This window comes from Meles meles, chromosome 16 (assembly GCF_922984935.1).
Source record: "Meles meles chromosome 16, mMelMel3.1 paternal haplotype, whole genome shotgun sequence".
In the NCBI taxonomy this organism is placed as follows: domain Eukaryota; kingdom Metazoa; phylum Chordata; class Mammalia; order Carnivora; family Mustelidae; genus Meles; species Meles meles.
Window position 1 is genome coordinate 55,899,341 of NC_060081.1, and position 17,752 is coordinate 55,917,092.

The 17,752-nt window shown below is 47.1% G+C and overlaps 1 protein-coding gene across 1 annotated transcript; it reads right to left on the bottom strand.

Moving 5' to 3' along the window:
* Window positions 1-10,021: 10,021 nt before the first annotated feature.
* ZCCHC3 (zinc finger CCHC-type containing 3) lies at window positions 10,022-13,388 on the bottom strand. Its single transcript, XM_045981877.1, has one exon. The coding sequence runs from the start codon at window positions 12,759-12,761 to the stop codon at window positions 11,544-11,546; it is 1,218 nt and encodes a 405-aa protein (XP_045837833.1). The 5' UTR covers window positions 12,762-13,388; the 3' UTR covers window positions 10,022-11,543.
* Window positions 13,389-17,752: the final 4,364 nt, after the last annotated feature.

Here is a 17,752-nt window from a genome sequence, read left to right on the forward strand (position 1 = left end):
GAGGGGGCAGGGCGGCCTGGATTTGCGGTCCGGAGAAGGAGACGTGGGGGCTGGGAGTTAAGGGGACAGGGCCTTCCTCTGACCAAAGCTACCCAGCAAAGCAACAGTGGAACTGGGTTCGAGGAACTTGGGTGCGTGCTCACCAGGGGGAACAATCAACCAAACAGAAAGCCATTAAGAAGAAAGAGAAAAATGACATAAAATTCTATCCGCCCCTGACTTTTTCATTGGTAATGTTTTGCATGTGAACGAGCACAAAGCCTGGCACAGAGTAGGAACTCAATATTCAATGGAAGGGAGGAAGGAAGAGAAAGGAGAGATGGGGGTGGGGGTGGGGGGAGGATCCATGATGTGGGCAACGTGGCGTGAGACAAAGTGCCCGCCCTATTGGGCTGAAGTTCCACAGACAGACCCCGAGAACTGATGGAGTATGACGGCCTCAGAAGGAGAGAGGGGTCGCCTGGTGCGCTGGCACGAGGGAGGGGGAGGCACGCAGGATGGTGACTGGGTATTTGGAAGACCTGACTGTGCAGTAAGACTCCCTGGGTGCACATTCCCGCTGGCTTTGCCACTCGCCAGCTGCCAGGGCTCCAACTCTCCAGATCCCAGTGTCTTTGTGTTTGGGGAATAATAATACTTCATTGAGTTGGCGTCAGAACTGAGTCGAGATAATGCATGTCAAGTTCTTAATACAATGCCTGAGACATCCTAAGCGTGCAATCACCAGTAGCTGTTTTCATAATTGAAGAGGGGTGGGATCCGCCTAGGCAGAGAGAATGGGGCGCTTATATGGTTACTGGGTAAGGAGGGAGTAGGGAGGAGCTGTGTGGAAATCCTACAAAAGAGACCAGTTTAGATGTCATAGAGAAAATCATGGCAGATGATAGCCGGAGGGCAAACAAGAGGAAAATAAGGAGGGGTAGCTACTGTTGGCTGAGGGCCTGGCACTCTGCCAAGCCCTTTGCATGAATTGTTTCATTTCATTTTCTCACCATCCCTGATGAGGCAGTTACCATTAAACTCATTTTTTTCTGGTAAGAAAACAGGCCCAGAGAGGTTATGTGGTTTGTCTAAGCTAAGAAGTGACAATCAAACAGGCATTTGTGGGGTCTGGGATGAGGGTACAGTTGAAGGTCCACGTATCTCTAAAGAGTTAGAAGCTATACATCAATCTAATGTGCCGAATGCAATATGTTTTCTTCTCCTTCTTGACCAATATACCCTCAGAAAAACCTGGAAGGTAGGTTCGAATTAGAATTCCAGGACCCTTGGAGTTCTGTGCCAGAATGTCTTGGTCCAAGGAGAGCGACTGGATTCTGCGTCCTGCCCTTGTCCAGCTACCTCCCATCCCATCAGTGAGGGACCCAGCTTGCGTGAGTGGACAGCCCAGCCGCCACATCCAAGCTGTCTCTTGGAAACCGCTACTTTGAAAACGAAGCCTCAGGCCTATAAGGTGTACATTAGGCAGTGTACTTTGCCCTCAGCTGAGAGGGATGCAGGGATGAGACCCATGAAGGCTCTGCAAATCAGCTTAGGGATATTTTGGAAGGGAATTCTGGGGTCTCAGGAAATATTCTAGAAAGGGAGGACACAAACTCGGCGTTGGGGACAGTTCCTCTTGTACCTAGAGAATTTTCACTCTACCTCCTGAGGAGGAGAAATCAGGTCTCAGAACAACAGCTACTCTTGCTGTGATGAGAGAGTATTGAGGCCGGGCATTTGGAACCCAGGAACCAGATGATCTCTCCTGTGTCTCCCTGTGCCAGGGGACACGAGGGCTGTCTCAGGGATATGCCCTCAGAGAACTAGGGGAGGATGGGGCTGACTACTCAGGCTGAAGGAAACCCTTAATCAAAAGTGAGAACACAAAAGGAGTGAATTCGCTTTTTAAAGATGAAAGAAGAAGCCATTTTCAGTATAGAATCAGTGCAGGTGTGGTAAGAGATATTCTGAGTATCATCAAAGGAGGACAAGTAGAGGGGTGCCCGGGTGGCTCAGTTGGTTAGGTGCCTGTTCTGTTAGTGAACTCAGGGTGGCAAGATTGAGCCCTACCTCTAGGCTCCCAGGCCAGCTCTGCACTCAGCTGGGAGTTGGATTGAGATTCTCCCTCTCTCCCTCTCCTTCTGCTCCTTCCCTCCCACATACATGCTCTCTCGCTCTCTCTCAAGTAAATAAGTAAATAAATAAAATCTTTTTTTTTTTTTTTTTTTGAGAGAGAGAGAGGGAAAGCATGGGGGGGGGAGGAGCGGGGAGAGAGGGACAAGCCTACCCTACCCTGAGTGTTGAGCCTGACATGGGGCTCTATCCCGGGACCCTGAGATCATGACCTCAGAGGAACCAAGAGCCAGACATTCCACTGACTGACCCACCCAGGCACCCCAATAAATAAATCTTCAAAAAAAAAGAAAAAAGGACAAGTAGATACAATGTCTTGATCTGTAAGCTCAGCCAAGTAATTTCTAGATCATTCATGCAAATGAACACTTATTGGGCTTCTACGATGTACCACGCACAGTGCTAAATGCTGGGCTATAACCAAGAGCAGAAAAGCCCTGGTCCCTGTCCTCTGGGAGCTCAAAATTGAGAGACAGAGACAGATATTAATAAAGCCATAGCATAAATAAACATACCATTGTACTTGCAAGGAGCTGCTGAAATGACAGCAGAGTGTGAGAGGGTCTCCTCTAGATTAGGGGAGGCTGCAGGTAGGAAGTGGCATTAGAGCTGAGCACGAGGAAAGGTAAGAGTTAACCATGGGTGAATTCCTGGAATGACTAGCAGGAGCCCAGCCAGGGTGAGGGGGTGAGGCCCAGAAGAGGCAGGGCTCCAGCAGGGCTTGGTGGGCCCCAGGGAGGACACAAAGTCTTTGAAGGTCTTTAAACGGGGGTGGGGGGGGGGTGGGGGGGTTATGTGATCAAATTTCGTTCTGGGGACTGTTGTGGTAGATTGAAGGAGATCAAGCTAGGAAGCAGGGAGAGCAGTGAGTGTGCTGTTCTAGGGTCTTAAACTTTCCCCCCCATTTTTTTTTATTTTTAAAGATAGAGGAAATGGACTCCAGTCTCTGCAGAGTCTACAGGAATTTCTTTGAAGTCTTGTGTTGTATCTTGCACTTATTTTTGTTGTTAGGTTTTTTGTTTTTTGTTTTTTGTTTTTTTACCAGAGATAACCATGAAATAATTTTCTTTTAAATTTTATTTATTTATTTGACAGAGAGAGAGAGAGCACAGGCAGGGGGAGTGGGAGAGGGAGAAGCAGGCTCCCCGCTGAGCAGAGAGCCCCATGCAGGACTCCGTCCCAGGACCCTGGAATCATGAGCTGAGCAGGAGGCAGACACTTAACCAACTGAGCGACCCAGGTACCCCAACACATGAAATAATTTAAACAAAACAAAACAAAACCTCTAGGGACATACTGTAGAAAATAAATTTTCCTTTCATCCCATACGCCAAATATCCAGTTCTTCTCAGAAGCTACAATAGTTAGGGCATCTGGGTGGCTCAGTCCGTTAAGCTGCTGACTGTTGATTTTGGCTCAAGTCATGATCTCTGGGTCCTGGGATCAAAACCCCAGTCAGGCTCCACGCTCAGTGGGGAATCTGCTTGGGGATTCTCTCTCCCTCTGTCCCCCACCCCCCAAAGGCATGCTGGCTCTCTCTCAAATAAATCAAGAAAGCTTTTTTTTTCTTTAGATTTTATTTATTTATTTGAAAGAGAGCAAGAGAACAAGGCGGGGGGGGGGGGGATGCAGAGGGAGAGGGAGAAGTGGGCTCCTCTCTAAGCAGGAAGCCCAATGTGAGGCTCGATCCCAGGACCCTGGGATCATGACCTGAGCCAAAGGCAGCAGCTTAACTAACTGAGCCACCCAGGCACTCTTAAATAAATAAATCTTAGAAAAAAAGAAACTATAGTTACCAATTTCATTAATAGCCTACCAGAATTATTCTATATATAAATAAGCATGTGTACATATTAATTCCATAATCTTAAAACACAATATGTATGTCAAATCATTACATTGTACACTTTAAATATTTTACAATTTGTCAATTATAACTCACTGAAAAAATGAAAAAGTTAAAGTTAGAAATTTTAAACAGTAACATACCATATCTTACTTTGTTGACTTTATTTTCTTTTAAAGGTTTATTTATTTGAGAGAGAGAACGATCTAGTTATAGACTCATTTCCTATAAGTGAATGCTGTGTTAATGATGATGTGGATTTTATTTTATTTATTTACTTTTTAAAAGATTTTATTTATTTATTTGACAGAGAGATCACAAGTAGGCAGAGAGGCAGGCAGAGAGAGAAGGAAGCAGGCTCCCTGCTGAGCAGAGAGCCTGATACGGGGCTCGATCCCAGGACCCTGAGATCATGATGTGAGCGGAAGGCAGAGCCTTAACCCACTGAGCCACCCAGGCGTTCCAATTATGTGAATTTTAAATTTTGATAGATCATGCCAAACTTTTCCAAAAATATTAGTCCGTGTTTTTATTTATTTATTTATTTAGCTGGCGTGCACAGAAGGAGAGAGAGAATCCTGAGCAGCCTCTACCCCCAGCTCAGAGCCTGACTCAGGGTGGATCTCACACCCCCAACATCATGACCCCAGCCGAAATTAGGAGTCAGACACTCAACAGACTGAGGCACCCAGGCTCCTCCCATGTTTTACTTTAAAGCTCTGTAAAGTTTGCATTTTCCTCCGCATTATATCTGTGTTTGTTTTCATGAAACATGTCCTCTCCCAAATAGTCTCAGGTTGACGATCCTGTAAGTGGCACTGTATGGACCCATTGGCTTTGGACATGTCTGGTACACTCTCAAGAGACCCCGCCTTTAATCTGGTATAATCTGAGCTCTGTTCACCCACAGCTTCCTCTTGTACCACTCCACCCTCCAACGTCCTGAACTCCTACCTGCAGGTGACATGAGCAGATGTGATGGGACTCTGGCTGAGAATGAGGTCCCAAAGGAGTTCAGGAGCTTCTTGCAAAAGGAGAAGGATGTTAGGTTGACTCCCTAGAGCTATAGGGAGCCCCAGAGCACTGGATTGGCATTTTAAGAAGATTGTTCCTTGGTCGGTCTCCTGCTGCCATCATTCTGCCTCTAAAAGGCCTTCACCAGTGACCTCCCCATTACTCAGTCCAAGGGCGCTCTTCAAGCCTGACTTCGCTTGATATTTCTCAAAGTCAATTTTACTCGATCTCTTGCAGGACTCGATCCAGTCGTTAATCCCTCTGATGGTAACTTTCCTTCCTTGGTTTGTATGTCTCTCCACTCTTGTTTCCCTTCTCCCTTCTGGCTGTCCTTTATTAGTACATCACAATATCCTTTTCCATCGGGGAAGACTCACATGTCAGAGCTGCTTACGGTGTGATCCAAGTTGCTATACTCTTTCTCCCCCAAGCTTTTTCTCATGACCCATTAGGAGGCTGTAAAATCAATTTAATGGGTTGTGTAAGGATTCGTAAAAGAATGAAGCAATAGAATGGAAAATGTCAGGGGACATCACTCAAAGGGTTAATGTTATTTCGTTATATACATATACACTGGTTTCTTTATACATAAGTACATATATGCATGTCTGATGGCCATGGTATAAAATGTCTGTGTTATTGTAGGATGTAGTTAAAGAGTTTGAGGCCATTGCTATAGGACTTCTGTTTCTTTCTCTGGCCCAGAACTCTCCTTAGAATTTAAGACCTGTGTTAAACCACCTATTCCATACCTTTCTTCAGACATTCTCTGTGTCCCAAATCAGCCTCAAGACCTTCTTCTCAAACTTTATACTTTTTTTTTTTTTAAGATTTTATTCATTTAGGGATGTCTGTGTGGCTCAGTGGGTTAAGTGCCTGCCTTCAGCTCAGGTCATGATGCCAGGGTCCTGGAATCGAGTCCCATGTCAGGCTCCTGGCTCAGCTCCTTGCTCAGTTGCTCCCCCTGGTTGCTCTCTCTCTCTCACTCTCTGCCAAATAAGTAAATAAAATCTTAAAAAAAAGAAAAAAAAAAGATGAGTAGGGGGAAAGACAGAAGAAGAGGGAGAAGCAGACTCCTTGCTGAGCACAGATCCCAATGTGGGGCTCAATCCAGGACCCCGAGATCATGACCTGAGCTGAAGTCAGCTGCTTAACTGATTGGCACCCTGGGACCCCTGCCCTTCTTTATACTTGGGCTCCTGCTGAAATATCATCCTGAATGATATTTTATTTTTATTTTTTATCGAGCAGGCTCCACACCCAGTATATGGAGCCCAACATGGGGGCTGAACTCACGACCTTGAGGTCAAGACCTGAGCTGAGATCAAGAGTCAGATGCCTAACTGGCTGAGCCATCCATGGGCTCTCTGAATTATCTTTTTTTTTTTTTTTAAAGATTTTATTTATTTATTTGACAGAGAGAGAGAGATCACAAGCGGGCAGAGAGGCAGGCAGAGACAGAGGAGGAAGCAGGCTCCCCGCCGAGCAGGCTCCCCGCAGAGCGGAGAGCCCGATGCGGGGCTCGATCCCAGGACCCTGAGATCATGACCTGAGCCGAAGGCAGAGGCTTTAACCCACTGAGCCACCCAGGCGCCCCTCTGAATTATCTTTTAAAAATTTTAAAAATTCAATGCCGATCATGTCTCTTCCTTGCTTAAAAATCTTTCAGTGTCTTCTCATCATCATTCTTAGATTCAAATTCTAAACATGGCTGACCAAATCCCCAGGATCTTCAGCCTTATTTTGTACCATTGTACAAAATACAATGTATTTTGTATACATTGTGCCTCTCTGCAGTGGCCCCACTAGCTGTTCTGGATAGGGTTAGTTGGCAGATGGCCTCCATTCCCACTGTTTTTTGTTTTTTTAATTCTACCCCCAACGTGGGGCTTGAATTCACTACCCGGAGATCAAGAGTCACAGGCTTGGGATGCCTGCGTGGCTAAGTGAGTTGAGCACCTGCCTTCAGCTCAGGTCATGATCCCAGGGTCTTTGGGGGTGGGGGGTACCTTGCTCAGCAGGAAGCCTGCTTCTCCCTCTGCCTGCTGACCACCCTCCTTGTGCACGTGCTCTCTGTTTCTCTGACAAAAAAAAAAAAGAAAGAAAGAAAAGAAAAGAAAGTCACAGGCTCATGGGGTTCTTGGCTGGCTCAGTCGGAAAAGCATACAACGCTTGGTCTCCGGGTCATGAGTTTGAGGTCCATGTGAGGTGCAGAGATTACGTAAATAAATAAAACTTAAAAAAAAAAAAAAGAGGAAGAAAGAAAGAAAGAAAAAGTCGCAGACTCTATTGACTGAGCCAGCCAAGTGCCCTGATTCCCACTGTTTATGTGCCTTCCTGTGCTACACATGCTGGAAAGCTAAAACACTTCCTGACTCCCCTGCAGCTCGAGCTCTAGCAAGTAGATATATTTGCATGAGGTGTGAAGGTGGAAGTCAGGCAGAAGTCAAATAGTTTTGGCTGTTTCTGCTCCTAAGTAAGGTTGTGGAGACACTGGTGTCCTGTCTCTGGCTTCAAAAACTTATTTCATTGTCCTGGCGGTAGAAATGGCAGTGGCCTCCTGATCCCAGCAGTCTGTCCTTGGATGGTAGCTTCAGTAGTGTGTCCTCAAACTCAGCCCTTCCAGTGATGGCTTCCTGGCTCATTTCTATGAGAGGTAGTAGCTCCTTTAGTAGGTCAGTTCAGTAGGGTTCTAGGATTCATTCCTAAGACCTAACCTAGGCCCCATCACTTTCTTCAGTACCTAGAGTGGTTTCTGTTTCTAAACCTAGACTGATAACACTGGGCTTCATTTGGTTTCTAGAACCCGCCATGCCTCCTCTCACCATAGGGTTGTTATACTTGTTGTCCCTTTTGTCTAGGCTAGTAGACACCTGCCACCTGTTAACCCCCTACCCCATCGCTCATTAACTCCTTATATGTATTTTTGATTTCAGTTCAAAGATTTTCTCTGGGAAGTTATCCCCAACCTCCAGACCAGATCAGTCTCTTTCTGTTTCTTTCAGGACTTGATCATAGTTTGTAATTATGTCTTTGTGTGCCTCTAGAATTTGAGTCCCAGGGAACTTGACTATATTGCTGTATTTCATTGCCACAAATAGTTGGTGCTTAGTATACATGCTAGGTGGATGGAATGGAGGTGGCCAGACTGGAGGGGGTCAGGACAAAATAAAGCTCCTTAAGTCACACCAACAGGCCCTGGGTCGCCTCCTCTTGGCCTTTTCCCAAGCACATCTTTGGGACTCTACAGTCAGCCTGAACACCCTTTATGCTTCGGCCTCTGGGTCTTTGCACAGGCTGTTTGTAATGCATGGATGGCTCTGCACTCTTTACCTGGCTTTCTTGCAGATTTCCGTCGTGACATCATCATCTCTTCCAGGAGACCTGTACTTCAATTCTATATTCTTTGTATTATTTTTTTCAGAATATTTAAAAATATTTAATATTATCTTAAAAACTTCATTACTTGGGGCGCCTGGGTGGCTCAGTGGATTAAGCCGCTGCCTTCAGCTCAGGTCATGATCTCAGGGTCCTGGGATCGAGCCCCGCATCGGGCTCTCTGCTCCGCAGGGAGCCTGCTTCCACCTCTCTCTCTGCCTGCCTCTCTGCCTACTTGTGATCTCTCTCTCTGTCAAATAAATAAATAAAATCTTAAAAAAAAAACAACAACACTTCATTACTTGTCTGTATCTCCCTCTGCAAGTAACTGTCTCATTCAGGGTGCATGCAAAGTGCCTTGCGGGAGGGCTTGGCTTCTACAAGACCAGTGTTCTAACCCCTGAGCTATAGGGCCTGGGGGCTTGGCCTAATGGCTCTCAGTATTTGTTGAAAGCCCAATGAAGGAATGTCAGCTAGTCAGCCAGCCTCATTCTGGGGATCTCTGCACACTCCTTAGGAGCCCTTGAACAGTGAGGGATTGTAATTTGGGGGTTGCTAGATCAGGAGAGGAAGCTGGGGGAGGTTTGTTCCATTCCAGCCCATGGCTCTGTCCCCACACCGCCAGGCAGGAGGCCCTGGAGCAGATCCTGTGGGGGGATGGGCAGGGAAATAGTTTCTTCCTCTGCTCCCTTCAGAAGAGATGGGAGGAGGGAGAGGGGGAGGGCAGAGAGAGGGAAGATTCCTTCCAAGGAGGCTCCTTGGCACAGTGCCTGCCTGGAGGGCGGGCGGGTATGATGAATGCATGATGAATGCAGGCTTTCTCCCCGCCTTCTGCCTATGAGGGAGGGAAACCCAAGGCAGAGAAGGGGGGAGATGAGGGGAAGGGATCTAGGAGGGAAGGGTCTGTTAGCTTTGGGAGACAAGGAGGGGCTGAGCTGGCCTGGGCTCCTAAAAGCCCACCAGGCCTCAACTACATCTTATCAGCTCTGGAAATATCCTCAAATCACTGAGTTAGAGAATCAACACTGAGAACTCTAGTTCTTAAGATTGGATCACTTTAGTCTCAGAGCTAAAATCCTTCAGTCAGTTGTCTGGGGTCTCCATGGCTGGCTTAGAGGAGTGTCAGCTCTGTGGGAAGTTTCCTGGACTCTTTCTTCCTCCTCTAGTACCGGAAGAGATGGCATTTTTAAAAGTCCATAAATACTTTGCATCCAGTTCATGGGCATTTACAGGAACTCTAAGATGATGATGCGAACATCTTACTTCTGCCTTCCCCATTGTAATCTCCTGAGGCCAGAATCCACCTCTCTCATTTTAGTACAGGTCAGAACTGTGGTCTCAAACCTGGCTGCCCATCAGAATTGTTTGAGGATGCTCACTAAAAATATTTTCACTCACACCAGTGATTTTGATTCTTTGGAGCAAAGTTAGGGCTTAAAACTTGAGTTTTTACAATGTGCTAAGTGAGTGTGATGCATACATAGGGTTTAGGTAACAACTCCAAAGCGCTTGGCACAACATAGAGGGTGCTAAGCGTTGCCTGCAGGGGTTAGAAATGTATTTGCAGGGTAAACAAATGATGTGTAGAAATATGGATTGACTGAAGGAGACTCTGTGTACTGGAGCATCTTACACTTTGAAAGGAGATAGGGCAACAGTGTTAGCAATACAAAAGATAAATATTTATTCAGAACAAAACTTAACAATCGATTTTACATTCTAAGCCACAAGGAAATAGCAAAACATAAAGCAAAGGGAAAACAAAAACTAAAACAAAAGCAGTGTACTGTCTTTTCTACTTTAACTTGATAACACTTAGTTGACCCAATGCCCTCTTGCTTGACCTGTTTTGCAAGCACATTTTAGAGTTAACAGCTTATGATTCCAGGTTAAAATCACCTTTCTCCTGTGAGTCAGGAAACTGTGGATGAGCTCCAGTTTGAGACTTCTCTGGGGTTTCTAGCTACTGAGGCTAAGGTACAAATGTAAACCTCTGGTAGGTTTCCTTATTCAGGAACACCCCCATTTCTAAGTGGTGGCAATGAATGATGAAGGGTAAGGCCCCAAAGGACTTGGCACTTTAATCCAGATAGGATACCCCAGGGAGAAATGAGTACCCTCTAGCTATGTTCCTTTGTCCCTTCCCTATCTCCTAAGTATTCAGAAGCCCCTGCTAAATCCCTTTCTGCTTCCTCCCCCAGATGATTTCTAAGCATTCCTCTGGGCTCATCATTCTGGAGAGATCAGACTTTCTGGGCCCTCAAGTGTTGAGGAAGATGTTGTGAAGTGTGAGAGGTAGTGGAATGAGCACCGGGCTTGGGGTCAGGGAACTCTACTCTAGGCTAGCTCTGGCACCAGACAGCTATGTGATTTTGACCCAGTCATTTAACCTCTCTGGGCCTGTTCCATCTGTTGGAAATCCAGGGGATTGGTCTAAACCAATTTTTAGGTCCTTTCCAACAAGAAGATTCCAAATTCCATGATTCTGTGAAAAATGGCTTCTGAGCCACTGAACAGCTGTCCTAAAGTCCATGCATTTTAATGCCGTAAGAGAGGCCCTTGGCCACCATTCAGAGCTTATTGACTCAGATTACATACACTTCTAACAACACTGGTTTCACAAATTCTCAGACCACATAGATTAGAAGCAGCAAATTAAACCGGGAGGGGAAGAGCTGCAAAAAGTAGACACCCTGACAGAAGCCACAGTCAACAATGTTCTCAATTCAACAAACACTGATGGAGTGCCTACCACGGGTTGGGCCCCGTACCTAGTGCTGGGGCATAAAGATGAGCAAGGCAGCCCAATGGGTGAAAGTCCCGGGAGAAGACAAGGTGTGGGGAGTAAAAAGTACCCAAAAAAAAAAAAAAAAAAAAAAAACAAACCCACACAAAAAAACCCACACACACAAAAAAACAAAAACAACTCATACAAAAATGAAAACAAAATTTTAAAAAAGGGAGGCGCGACATATCTGCACACTACAGTTCTCGGTAGTTACTGATGACAGAGTCACCAATTCAGAAAAGGCTGAAATGGAGTAAACTCGGTTTAAGAAGGCAGAGAGAGATGTCTCTTGTAGGCTTAAAAAGATCTCCTTCGAAAACGTAAAAAATGGTCTAAAAAAAAGTTTTGGCACTTAAGAGGGGTAAGCTGGCTCCGTATTCACCCTGGCAGACAGGCGGGTGTTCAGTGCCCAGCCACCCCGGTTAGCTGAGCTGCCACGGAATTGTGAACTGCTTTGGGACACTGGGCAAAGGCGTGTCCTCGCTTGCCACAGAGGTTACACACGATGCCCTTCCGACAGTAAGGGCTCAGGTGCCCCTCCTCCCCACACCTGAAGCACCTGTCCTGCGTGCAGCTGCCGCTCATGTGGGTCCGGGAACCACATTTAAAGCACGTTTTGGGCTGCCCCTTGTACCAGCTGTAGCCCCTCTCGGCCCCCAGGAAGAAGGCCCCGGGCAGGTGCCTAACCCCGCCCTCCCCCTGGCGCAGCTCGATCTCACACTTGTACTCCCCGGTCCAGATCCCAAACCTGTCGGTCACTTTCACGGGCACGGCCAGCACATCGCAGTGGCGCTTCAGCCAGGTCACGATGTCTTCCACATCCACCGTCTCGTTCCGGAAGAGGATGAAGAGCGTCTTCAAGCTGGACTTGCTCCGCCCCAGCACCACAAAGTTCTCCCAGCAGTCCTCCTGCTCGCGCTTCTCCTCGTAGACGCGTAGGAACAGGGCCAGCTTCTCCGCCGAGCGGAAGCTCACGTCGAACTCGCGGCTGCCAGGGATCTGGATGACCGCGAAGATGTCGCTCGGGTCCATGCCGATGGAGCGCAGGATGAGCGCGCCCACCACGAAGTCCCGGGTCGGGCAGGCGCCCTCGTCTCCCTGGAAACAGATGCGCACCAGGAAGCGCCCCTTACCCGGGCCCGCCGCGGGGCCCGACGCCACCGCCTGCTCGTCCTGAGCCGGCCGCTCCGCCGCGTCCTCGGCCGCGCCAGGCCTGGCCGGGCTCGCCATGGCCGCCGCCGCCTCGGCCTTCTTCCTCCGGCCCGGCTCGGCTGCACCCTTCTTCTTGCGGGGGTCCGCCGCCTCGCCGGCCGGGTCTCTCCGCCGACCCTTCGGATCCCCACGGCCGGCCGGGGGGAAGTCGCCGAGGCCCGGCGCCGCCAGGCCCGCGGGGGCGCCGAGCCCGCCGCCCACGCCGCTGCCTCCCTCCTCCTCCCGCCGTTGCGGCCGCGACTCGCGGAACTCGCCTTTCTTCTCGGCCAGGTTCTTTACCACCTGGGCCCAGCCCATCTTCTCGCGGCCGCCCTCAGCCTCCTCGCCGCGAGCCGCGGGCCGCGCGGGGGGCAGGAGCTGCGGCCGCCCCCGCTTCCTCTCCTCCTCCGCGCCGCCGCCGGTGGCCATTTTACCTCCTTCCCAGCATCCTTCACTCGCTCCCGCAGCCAAAGGGCGCCCATCCGCGCGCCCGCCCGCCGGGGGCTGTGGGGTTTGGTGGTTTTTTGTTTTTGTTTTTTTTTTGTTTTTTTTTGAAATTCGACGCTTCTCTCCCCCGCCCCGCTGAAGGTATTTACCCGCGCCGCGCCGCGGCCAGCGCCGGCCGGGAGCCCTCGGGTAACGGCCGAGCTGCGGCTCAGGCGGCGCGCTCCGGCCCCACCTCCCGGGCGGGCGCCGCTTGGAGCGCGTCCCTGTCCCTTGCGAGGGCTTGGCAGCCCCGGGCCGCGCTCTCGAGGATTCGCTCTTTCGCAAGCGGTCCTCGATTTCATTCAGGCAGCATCGCAAACGGCCCTCAGCCCTGAGGCTGGCCCGAGCGGAGGAGGATGTCCCCCGTTTCGTTTGCTTTTCTCTACCTTTTCTGTTTATCCAGAAACAAAACGAAACTGACTCTAGCTCCCAGAGCACACGACAATGCCTTGTTTTTCCAGCGTTGGGTTATGAACATTTTTAAACAGAGAAAGTTGAAAGAATTTTACAGTGGATAGTTTACCTTTAACTTTGGACTATTTTGACTTTCTATCATTAGAATTTTTACTGTGCCTTATCACACTACACCTCTGTCTATAGTCCTTATTTTTTGATACATTTCAAGTAATACTGCATTATTTTTTAAAAAGACGTCCATCATACTCGTGATGACAATTATAATATATTGAGCTCTTCAGTGCCCGGTACTGTTCTAAGCACATTAGGTCTTTGCAAGCTTTATCACATGGAATCTTCCAAAACCACACTATGATTACACCCTTTATACGGAGGGCAGCGGGCTTGGAGACCGGGTTAGAACACTTGGTGAAGTGGCAGACTTAATAAGCGACCGCGTGAAGCTGGCTTATATTTCTAAAAGCGCTTGCTTCTGACATTGTGGAGCAAGGCTGTTTCCATCACACTCTCCAGAAAAATCTGGTTAACACAAAGATTCTTGGCTAAAGCTAGCGCTGGACAGAATTTCTGTTCCTCTTTCATTTGTCTCAACCGGGGCTTGGGAAGAATTGATAAAATCTGGGTGTCTGAGGGGATGGGTTTAACAATACCCTTTGTCAGCTTCGTTTTCTTAATGCAAGTCTGTGTGCATTTCAGGGTGCTTCAGTGACCATTGTGACTTTAGTGAAAGAAGAGGTGGATTGTGGAGACAGGGAGACCCTAGTGTGAATCTGATTGCTTTGAACCTCAGCCTTGTCACTTGAGATCAATGACCTCAGTTTTTATAGCTTCAGTTTGCTCATCCATAATGAAGGAATATTAATGTCTGCTCTCAGAGGGCAGTTGGGGTTCAAGGAGATAGCCTGTGTCAAAGAGCTGGGTCCACAGTGGGTTTCCAGGCAAGATTATTTTCATTCTACTGGTGTTGGATTATTTCCTATTTCTCTGCCATATCTTCTAGTTCTACTTAGCATTATGGAGTCCCTGTGAGTTCTTGGCTTACGATCTTTCGCTTCACCCAGTTCCACATATTGGTCTCAGGGAAGCGAACATCTCCAACTCTTGTGCCATTTGGACCTTCCAGTTCCCTCACGTTATAACTTCTGGCGTGCTTTCCTCCATCTCTTCACTGCCACACGTTCCCATGATCATACTCAGATCACTACCAGAGGCATCAAACTCTTAGAGTCACATAATCTACTCTTCTTTCTGTTTGCCAGCTCACTGGGAGAACATTTACAGAACCAAACAGAACCTATATAATTTAAAATAATTTCTTTCATTCCTCTTACCCTGCCCTCCCACCCCAGGTGGGAGGGTGGGAGGCAATATCATACAAATATCTACAAGATCAGGCAGGTACCTTAAATAAATAAGGACCTTAAATAAGGACGATGTGCTGGGTGAACTGGAGAGCAAGCCTTCTACCTGAAGGGGCAGTGGCAAATCAACCCTAGCTGATTATTACTCTCCACAAGTGAGAGCCTGCTGTAGGCAGATACTCCAAATTCTAAAGAGAAAACCGAACTCTATTTTATTTATGGGAAGCATTCTTTCTTCTCCTACAAGGCTGTCTCAGCTATATTTGGATCCTCTGCACAAAATTTAGAATCAGTCTACTAAGTTCCAGGAAACCATTTTTTGGGCTTTCAATTGGAATTGCATAGAATTTGTACAGAATTGCCATTTTATAATACTAAATTGCTGCATCTATGACCTCACTGGTTGTCTAGTTTATTTAAGTCTTATTGTTTTTACAAATTGCAGTAACATTTTATAGTTTTCTTCATAAGGTCTTGCATAATTAAAAAAATTATTTCAAGGTATAATATGATTTGGTTGTTATTGTAAATAATGTTTAGAAATTACATATTTGTTATTGGTATTTAAAGGGAATACAATTGGGGCACCTGGATGACTCAGTTGGTTCAGCGTCTGTCCTCTGCTCAGGTCATGATCCCAGAGTCCTGGGATCACCCGCATCCTGCAGCAGGCTCCCTGCTTCTCCCTCTCCCTCTGTCTGCCACTCCCCCTGCTTGTGCTCTCTCTCTCTCAAATAAATAAAATCTTTAAAAAAATAGAGGGCAGGGGCGCCTGAGTGGCTCAGTGGGTTGAAGCCTCTGCCTTTGGCTCAGGTCATGATCCCACGTCCTGGGATTGAGCCCCACATTGGGCTCTCTGTTCAGCAGGGAGCCTGCTTCCTCCTCTCTCTCTGCCTGCTTCTCTGCTTACTTGTGATCTCTGTCTGTCAAATAAATAAATAAAATCTTTAAAAAAAGGGCATACAATTGAATTTTGTGTAGAAGCAACAATGCTGACATCTTTTAAAATTTCCAGTAGTTTTTAGAATCATTTTGCTTTTCTGTGTTGATAGTTGTATTGTCTGAGTAACAAAGGTTTTGCTCTTTCTGTTCAGATCTTATACTTTTTCTTGTCTTGCCTTACTGCACTAGCCTGGACCTCTCATATAACCATCATATAGTGGGCATTTTGTTTTATTTCTGACTACAAAGAGATCTATTTGAATTTTGAAAAGATTTGACTTGTGGTTTGGGTTCTGGCTCCCTCTGAAATTTTAGTAACAACATCTTTTATCTTAAGGTTTTGTTGGTATATGTATGGCCATTCCTTCCATCAGTTCCATTTTTCTCAGGTCAAATTTTGGAGATCTAAGATCCTATATTCTCTTTTGGTTATTTTTGGCTTAGTTCTTATTGATTATCACTGCCAGCAATTTTCCCTATGAGTTGGATAAAAGACTGGAGATATATATATATATATAATTTTTAAAAAAGATTTTATTTATTTGACCAAGAGAGATCACAAGTAGGCAGAGTGGCAGGCAGAGAGAAGGAAGCAGGCTTCCTGCTGAGCAGAGAGCCTGATGTGGGGTTCTATCCCAGGACCCTGAGATCATGACCTGAGCCAAAGGCAGAGGCTTTAACCCACTGAGCCACCCAGGCACCCCTGGACATTTATATTTATTTCTCAGTGGATTTCTTTAAAAATTGTCAGTCATCCTCCTTAGTACTGTTCCAACAGTCAGACTGGCCTGTTGTGGAGATCAGGAATCAGGAGCTACAGGGACCAGGCAGAATCCCTGTAAACAAATCAGTCCAGATGGGCACTGAGGCCATCTACAGAGTGCAGCTTGACTCATTTTTGGCAAATTATTGGCATAGAAGGATATCAGAATTGGTCAGTTTGGCACCTCAGTCTAGGTTCTTACTGACAGACTTTTGGAATTGCACTTTTAAAGAATTTTATTTAAACAAATTTTTAAAAAGATTATATTTATTTGAGAAAGTGAGTGAGAGAGAGAGCAGAAGCTGGGTTGGGGGGGCGGGCAGCAGAGCGAGAGGGAGAAGCAGACTCTGCTGAGCAGGGAGCCTGATGTGGGGCTCAATCCCAGGACCCTGGGATCATGACCTGAGCTGAAGGCAAGCACTTAACTGACTGTGCCACTCAGGCACCCTGCACTTTTTTTTTTTTTTTTTTTAAGATTTTATTTATCTTTAGAGAGAGAGAGAAAGTAGGCAGGGGGCAGAGGGGGACCGAGAGGAACAAGCATACTTTGGAGCTAAGGGCGGAGCCAACACAGGGCTCTATCTCATGATATAGCTAAAACCAAGAGTCAGACACTGAATCGACTGAGCCACCCAGGCACCCTGGATTTTCACTTAAAAAAAAAAAGAAGCTGGTTAAGAGATTGTGGAGGAGGCATGATTTGAGATGGATCTTGAAAGAAGAAGCAGAATTTGGAATGCAAGGCAAAAAAATCTGTGGGCCGGAATTTGGGAGGCAGGTCTCTTTGTCCTGCATGGTTGTAGTCTGGGTGTGAGAGGTTACGTGTGTGTATGTTGGGTGGTGGTAGTAAGAAGTATGATTCCAGATGTACTTTGAAGGTATTGCTGAGACTCAGATGTGGGATGAGAGGTGAATCAAAAGATGAATCAAGGGTGACTCCAGGAAGAGAGTTGCCGTTTTGAGTTGGGGGAGAGTTGCATGTTAGAGTTGCCTATTAGGCACCCAAGAAGAGTTGAGTAGGTGTTTGATTGTTTGTGGCTGGAATTCAGTTGAGATGGTGGAGATATGAGTATGGGAGGCATCCAGGTAGAGATGGCATCTGAAGTCACAAGACTGGAAGGGAACTTGAATGGAGTGTGAGTGGATAGAGGAAAAGAGAGGGAGAAGAGGAAGAACATGCAAAGGAGAAGAGAAGGGGTCAGGAAGCCATTCAAGAGAGTGGTTTCTTGGGCACCTAGTTTACAAAGGGTTTCAAGAAAGGAGTGATCTGCTCTGTCAAATGCTGCAGATAGGCCAAGTAAGATGAGAACGGAGAAGTGACTGCGCTGTTTAGCAAAGTGGAGGACACTGGTGGTGTTGGCAAGGACAGTTAATGAAGAGGTGGAAAGGAAGAGGCAACCGTAGTCAAACCTCTCTAGGAGTTGTGCTGTAAAATGAAACAGAAATGGCAG

Coding starts and splice junctions, on each gene's coding strand:
- ZCCHC3 (XM_045981877.1), bottom strand. CDS start 12,761: ATGGCCACCGGCGGCGGCGCGGAGGAGGAGAGGAAGCGGGGGCGGCCG.